Source organism: Suncus etruscus, chromosome 16, assembly GCF_024139225.1.
Source record: "Suncus etruscus isolate mSunEtr1 chromosome 16, mSunEtr1.pri.cur, whole genome shotgun sequence".
NCBI classification, from domain to species: domain Eukaryota; kingdom Metazoa; phylum Chordata; class Mammalia; order Eulipotyphla; family Soricidae; genus Suncus; species Suncus etruscus.
Window position 1 is genome coordinate 20770852 of NC_064863.1, and position 7800 is coordinate 20778651.

Genomic DNA, 7800 nt, shown 5'->3' on the forward strand with positions numbered 1-7800 from the left:
GAATATCTATTTCCCTTCCCTCAAAACCAAATGTGTTGAAGCATGGCTTACACAGAAAAAAATTCGTCCTCTATGAGTGTATAGTTCTATGAACTTTAGCAACTTCAGACACTCATAAATGTACTCACAGCTACATTCAAGAGATAGAATCTGTCCATCAACTCCAAGGTCCTCTTGTGCCTTCACAAAGACTTACCCCCACCCCCAGTTCGGTAAGCATTTATCTGGTGATTTTATGTCCTTCAGTTGTGCCTTTCTGAGAATTTCACCTCAATGGAATCTTAGGTAGTTTCTTCTAGGGTTCTGGCTTTTTCACATACAAACTGTGTTTTAGAATCATCCAGGTCTATTTACAAAGAACTGCCCAGTGGTAACTGGACACCCAGCAGGAGCCCATTACATGGCTATAATGCAGTTTAGTCCATCAGTAGTAATAGACATTGGAATTCTTTTCTATTTTCAACAGATATAAACAAAAGTTCTCTAGAAGAAACCATAGTTTCTTAAACTGTAGTATATAACCATAAATGGAGTCAGTAACATGTTAAAATTTTGTTTTAAAACATATAATTTAGAATGTATCATTTTATTATTTGTATACCTACCTATCTTATATATATACCTAGGATTGAATAAGAAGTTCTGAAGAAAAGAGGGATCATAAATGGAAAACCTTTAAAAGGTTCTGCTGTAAACCACTGACATACAGGGTTTTGTGTGTCTATGTGTTTTCCTTTCTTCTGGGCAAGTACTAGAATATTTAACTAAAGTTGTTTAGTTAAGTATATGTTTGACTTAATAAGAAACTGCAAGATTGTTGTCAAAGGTGACTGTACTATTTTTTATTTCTCCAGGAATGAATGAGGCTTCCAATTGCTCTAAATTCTTGTTCCATTTGGCGTATATACATATATATTTTTTTTTTTGGTTAGTTTCCCATTTTGATAGGTGCACTGTGGTATCTTGTTGGGGGCCAAATGTATTTGTTTCCCCAAAGGGAAATGATGTCTGTTCATGTGCTTATCAGCCATGCAAATTTCTTCTTGAGTGCAGTGTCTGTTGCCCATTTTTAAAAGTTTTTTTCTTATTATCGATTTGGGAGAGTGTACTTTATGTTCTGGAGATAAGATGTGTTATGCACACATTTTCTCCCAGCTTATCTTTTCACTTTATTAACAAAGTCTTTCCAAAAGCAGAGGTTTTTAATTTTTATAAAATCCAATTTAGCATTTTTTTTCTTTCATGGTTTATGCTTCTGTGTCCTATCTACTCTCCTTACTTTTTGATACAACCCTCCCAAATTCAATTGGACCCAGTCATCTAATTACATTTCCACCACCTTGGTGGGTGTCGATGTAACTCTGAGCAGACCAATAGATGCCAGCAAATGTGATTAGCACAGCTATCCCATTATCCCTTATTAGAAAAAAGCACCTTGACTTGGACTTCACACAAACTACCCTCTTTCCCTTTGGACAGTGAAGAAGGGGAAAGAAATCCAGTTGAGAACTACAGTTGAGAACTACTCTAGAAATCAACAAGTAAAGTAAAAAGAACAAATCTAAGTTCTTAACTGATGCATGGAGCAAGTTTCTTCTAGGCCAAACCACCACACTATTAATATGAGGCCACACAATGAAAGAGACCTAAAAGTCTATTTTATTTAGTGCAATATATTTGGAGTAGAGAATCCTGGTTCCAGTGATTTATAGTATTTACTCCATTATTTATCAACCACACCTCCCTTTCTTAGGACGTTAAACATAATACAAATTCACAGGCCTCCATCTGTGTTGTGTGGCCAGTCTCTCTACACAATTGCACAGAAATTTCCCACAGGTCAGGATTAACCTAGAGGCAGCAGATATTGACCTTGTTCTTGCCAGGGGAAAGAGCATAAATTGCCTGCCAGGCACAGAGCACAGAAGGAACTCTATACCAACTTGTTCTTTGTTCACCCATTGTGGCACAAGGAGGCATAGAAAATCTAGGGATCAGAAGAGGCCTCTGAGGGAAGCAGGAAGGACACAACCTTAACCTACTTATTTATAGACCTAGACCAAAATGAGGAAAGAGAAGGTAACAGGAAGAGTCAAGAGCAGATGTGTGCTTTCAACCCCACCCCGTGCACTCCACAGAGCACTAAGTCCTGCTTTGCCTCCTAGAACTTAAAAACATGGATCAGGAAAGGGAGGGATGTTTCTACAATGGGAGTTACGTTGTCAGAGTAAAAGTGTATTTTCATTTTGAAAACACCTGTTTTGTACCCCCAAAATACATTCTCTCTGTACCCATAGGCATTAAACACAGTATTATCAGTCAAAAGGTATAAAAACCCATAATATGATTTCACTTGATGATGCAGCTATTTTATGGCCCTTTTATCAAATGAATTTAATGAGGTGCAGAGAAGTGGTACCATGTCCTGCATCATCCATTTTCCCCTTCTGAAAATTAAGCTCCACTGAGTCAGAGACATTGTTCAAATAACTAGAGCATGCTTTGCATGATCAAAGCCAATGTTCAATAGCCTGGCATCATATAGTCCCCTGAGCCCTGCAGGGAATTTCCTCTGATCATCAAGTCAGATGAAGTGTGAAGTACCACCAGTTGTGGCCCCAAACAAATATCCCCCAGGGCTTAAAGCAATGTAGCAACAAAGGGTCAAAGGCACTGTAATGGAAGAACTAATCTGCACAACTGAGTTGAAATTATAGAAATTAAGAGTCCCTGGGGTACTTGGGGGAGAGAGGTGGTATACTGGTGATGGTTGTGGTGTTAGAATTATGTATAAAGAAAATCATCATTATCAATATTGTAAGTCACAAAACCTGGATCAATTTTTTTAAAGTTAAAATAAATTAGCTCTTACTGCCTCAACCCACTTATCATGTGTGCCTGGGCAGGCTCTGAACCTGATTCTAGGCCGCAGTCAGATCATTCCACTCTTGAGTGGTTTCTTCTGGGGGCAAGAGACTGGTCTAAACGGAGATTCAAATGGGGGATAAATGGGTTCTACTATGTAAAAAATTCAGTCTTCTGATCTGGGACTTGAGAAGATGAACAGCTGAGTCTTAATCCTGTCAGCCTAATAGAACCAAAGATGGAAAGCTCTTGTTCAAAGGTGGATCTAGCTGTGTCTAAAACCATCTTTTTCTTTCTCTACTGTACTCATTTGCCAGAGCAATTTGCCACAACTGGATAGCTTGATATAGCAGTGACTTCTGTGAGATTATTAGAAGTTGAAAGTACAAAATAAAAGGGGTCAAGTGGAGTCATACTCCCTACTTAGACTCTAAGGATGGATTCTTCCTTGCTTCTAGAATGCTACTATCTTCTGGGAGTTGCCATTCATTTTGGCATTCCAGGGTTTGTTGCCCTGTAAACTATAGCTTTGTCTTGATCATTACATAGCTTCTTCCCCTTTGTGTCTTTACAATTTTTTCGCTGTATGGCTCTCTGGATCCAATTTTTTCCTTTTCTTTGGTGGATATTGGTGATTTAATTTAGGTGGTAACCTACCCAAATGACTTTGATGACATGAAAAGACCCTTTTTCCATTAACAACTACCTCAAACATTACCTTTGAGAGTATGCAATGCATCTCACAGAATTACATGCTGAGCAAAAACTACTATCAGTTGGGTTTCTGATTATTTTTTACCGAGAAAAAGGCAGAGGCATAAAATAATCCCAAATTTTAGTCAACAACCAAGAATCAAAGCTGTGCTCTTAATCCTAGGACTGGACTCAGCAATATAATTGTCATCCTTTTCTCCTCCAAAAATCAGTGGGCCTACTTAGAGGAAGACACTCAGAATTAAATTTTCTTCTATTTGCTTCTTGGCTACCATATATAGTATGCCCAAGGAATAAGAGATTGATTGTGGATCAAATTAATTCAACAAAACTCAAATAGTGAAACTGAAGGTTTAGCTTATCATAGGGCAGTAGGTTGAGGTGACCAGGATTTTTATCTTAGAAATAAAAAGTTATTGATTGTCTACACTGATGCATTTCAAGATTACCCTCTGATTTGAAAAGATCACCTCGGGTAATGGTAAGAAGAACATTTCTCCCTCCCTAGACATTTAATTTCCAAAATAGAACAGAAGGCATGCTCTCTGCACATGCATGCCCCTGTTTACTTCAGGACCCTGAGAGGAGGCTGTAATTTCAGGCTTGTTATACTAAAAAATATGAAAATAAAAACTGATCTCTGTAGGATCATTTGAAATGAAAACTGTTCCTAGAGGCAAGACCAGAGGCAGCAAACTGATTGAAAGAGAACACAGGGCTGCAGGCAGGAAGGGCAATGGAGCATGGATCTAGAGAGGGAGACAGGACCCCACAATTCCGCAGAGATGACATGAGCTCTTGGAAAGGCCCATCCTACTCAGGACAGAATCTGGCTTACCATTCCTATCACAAAGTCCCCAAGTCATTTTGAAACATTGATAGCTGATATGCTCTTCCTTAAGTTCAATTTTCTTTCCTCCCAGTGATTTCTCCAGTCCAGAATCTGCTCCATGCCTCTGGCAACTCTACTAGCCTCTCTCAAACCTTGGAAATCCTTGTTCTTCCACTTGATATCTTCTCACAGCCTTCCCCATGGAGGCTCTTGTCTCAACTCTCTTTACTTTCACTTCTATGAACACCAGTCATAAGATTCAGGGTCTACCCTAATTCACAAAAGTTATCAGCTTAAACTCCTTAACTGGATTCTATCTGCAAAAACATATTTCCAAATCAAAATGGCATTCATAGTTACTGGGTGCTGAGGAAGAGGAAGAGGAAGAGTCATGTCAGGACTCAGAACTACCTATCCAGGGCAGGAATAGAGAGAGTGGGGAAAGCAACCAATTTAACCAATGCACTGTATTCAGGGAGAAACTCAGAAACTTGCATGCAAACCTACATGCAGAGTTGACCCTACTCCTTGAAATGACTGTGATGAAGTTGATATGGAGCTGATCCTCTGAGAAACACTGATCCAGAGATTGAAGATTCAGAAATGAATAAAGCATGGTCCACCCTCTTGGGAAACCCGTAGTCTCAAAGAAGATTCAGACAGATAAAACATTAATGTAGAAAGGTGGGACTATGAGCCCAAGTTCTAGAGGATAACAAACACTGTTCACATTTGCCTTCTCCTGCTGGGAGCTCTGGCAGGCTCCTTTGCCTTTCTGAAACAGTTTTCTTGAACTGTGAAAGAAGTAATTCCTACCTCACACTATGGTGAGAACAAGGCTGGGTAAATCACTCAGTACTAACGACAGACTCAAGAAATAACTGTTGGTTATTATAAAAGCAGAAATAAGTTCATTTCCACACCCCCAGGGCCCTCACTGCAGGTTTTCCACATTCTGGGCCTTTAATGAATGTCTGTGGGAGGAAGAAGGCATTACTTAGGAGAAACTCCACTGGGCTCGACAAGACAGCTCCTGAAAGGCCTCCCTCAGGATCTTGACTTCTCCATAAGCATTTATCGAACACCCACTCTGTATGGATCTCAGTGCATGGGCTCTGGGAATAAAGGGCCCAATAAAATACTACAATACAATGTGGTCAGTGCAGGGCACACAGGCAAAGGCAATCAGGGCACAGCAACTTAGCTCTTCCTGACTTTGCTGTTCCATCCTTTCCATTTCATTTTACAAGGGCCTCCCCAGCAGTGCTCAGGAGTCTGGGAACTAATGCAATACTACTCAGAGTGGTGCTCCTGTTGATGCTCCAGGATCAACACCCATGGGGTGCTAAGGCAGGAATCATGTATTTCTAAGGATAAAACCCCTGACTATCAATGTCCCAGGTCCTTTCTATTCTATTCTTTAGTATGGCTTGTGATTTATGTTCTGATTCTCCTCCCAAACTATCATACACATGAGGTCCTTAAGGGTAGAGGGATTATCTGTCATCATCACCACCTAGCAATGGGCCTGATTCCTAAGAGGTATCCTCTAAGATTTATTTATTTAGAGTTGTTATTATTCTGCTGCTAGTTCAGAGCTCATCTTGAGAACGTTAGGCAGATCTCAGCTTCCATGATTCTATATATATATATATATATATATATATATATATATATATATAATATATATATATATATTTCTACCTCTTCATTTCTGGGGAAGTCTTGAGGGCCAGTTCTAGGTTCTAATGACTTTCACTTGATTGGCATGTCTGATGCCTGATGATGGGCAGAGCAATACTTCGAGATTACCAGGGCTACACCTTGTATTCATGGCTCTCAGACCATGCTCGACCATTTGAGCTAACCCTTCCATCCTAAGTATAATTTCTGATATGCCAGGAGACAAGATCCCTGGAAGAAATGTCCCTTGGCATAATGGCTACCCAGAGGAGCAGAGGAAGAGTGTATAAATGTAACAGATCTTAAGACTATTCAATTAGTATTTCCCTCCATCAACCAAATTTGACAAACCAAAGTAGGGGAGAAGTCATGACATCGCAATGCCCTTTGGAAACACTGCTTTGCACATGCTAGGCATGGAGTTCTGTTATACAGGTGGTAAGAAGGCCCAGAGAATGACTAGAGGAGGAGCACAGCAGGGGGATCTCTTCCAACAACCCCACTCCCCCCAAAAAAGAAAGAAAACATGATGGGATAGGTGAGGACTATGTGACCTGGAGCAAAGCACCAGAAGTTGGTTTTGGGAGGTAGGGATGGTTCTCGGGAGGGAGAGACAGGAGAATTCTGGGGGTGGACAGTGAGTAACTGGAGTAATGATTAGTGCATTCTCCCCAACAACACACACTCTCCCCTGAGCAAGCCAGTCAGTCCCTCAGCCCCAAACTTCTGAGATTGGGCAGCAGAAGAACTAGTGGAGACAATGAACCCAGAGGTGCCTATGACAAAATAATTGAAGGTTGAAGGCGCAGGGTGCTGAAAAAGGGAGGCAGGGTCTTTCTTATTTCCACAAGCTACTTTTGCAAATATTTTAGCTCCAAAATGCTTCCTGCTCCTGGGTGCAAGTAAATATGTTAGGAAAGAGGGTTCTGTGAATGAAGGAGCCCCTGGAATGGCAACACCCAAAGCTGCTTGGCAGGTAATTCCACCTGCGCAGGGTTGTTAGGACCTCAGGGCCCGGATTTCCCTCCACCCTGGCACCCCCTTTTCCGCTTCTATCCAGGATGTCCAATCCTCGGGCTCTCCAAGCTTGCGGCAGGTGGGGCTTGGCGCCTCCTCCCCGGATCCCCGCGCGGGTCCCTCCAATCCAGGCCGAACCCCGCGCCCAGCTGCAAGGCCGGTCCCGGGCAGGGGCTTGGAATTCGGGGGACAGGAGAGGGTGTAGGGAGAGGGGACCCCCTTACAATCCCAGCCATGCACGCCCGGCGCAGCTGGGGCCCATCTGGAGTTGGGGGGGGGCGCGCCCTAGGCGGGCGGGCCCTGGTGCCCGGAGGCGCCCCGGGCTCACCTCGCTCACCAGCCCCTGCCAGTCGCTCTCGGTCCGGTCTCCGCCGTTCATGGCCTCCCGCAGCCCGGACAGGCCCTAGGAGCCTCCGAGCTCCGCGCCCGCCGCTGCCCGCGCCGCCCTCCACGTCAGCCGCCGCCCGGGAAGGGAGGAGCCACCCGGCCTTGCTCCTGGGCCCCAAGCTGGAGCTGCTCCTGCTCCCCCAGGCCTCGTCCTGCAGACTCGGGGAAGGGTTGGCGAGCCAGCGCACAGCTGCAGGGGATCCCCCAGATGCATCTCTGTGCACCCCCATTAGCAGACCTGCAGGGACCCGGCTTCTGCAGATGCTCCTGCTAGGCCCAGGTTTCTGTACCACCGGCCCAGC

At 43.3% G+C, this 7800-nt stretch overlaps 1 protein-coding gene across 2 annotated transcripts in view; it reads right to left on the reverse strand.

Annotated features, from left to right (window-relative positions):
* The window catches only part of CCDC149 (coiled-coil domain containing 149), a 126128-nt gene extending 118571 nt beyond the window's left edge, over positions 1-7557 (reverse strand). For both annotated transcript variants that reach the window (XM_049790000.1, XM_049789999.1), the window contains exon 1: positions 7440-7557. In XM_049790000.1, coding sequence (XP_049645957.1) covers positions 7440-7490 — 51 coding nt within the window. In that variant the 5' untranslated portion in view covers positions 7491-7557. The remainder of the gene's footprint in view (positions 1-7439) is intronic.
* Between the last annotated feature and the right edge of the window lie 243 nt (positions 7558-7800).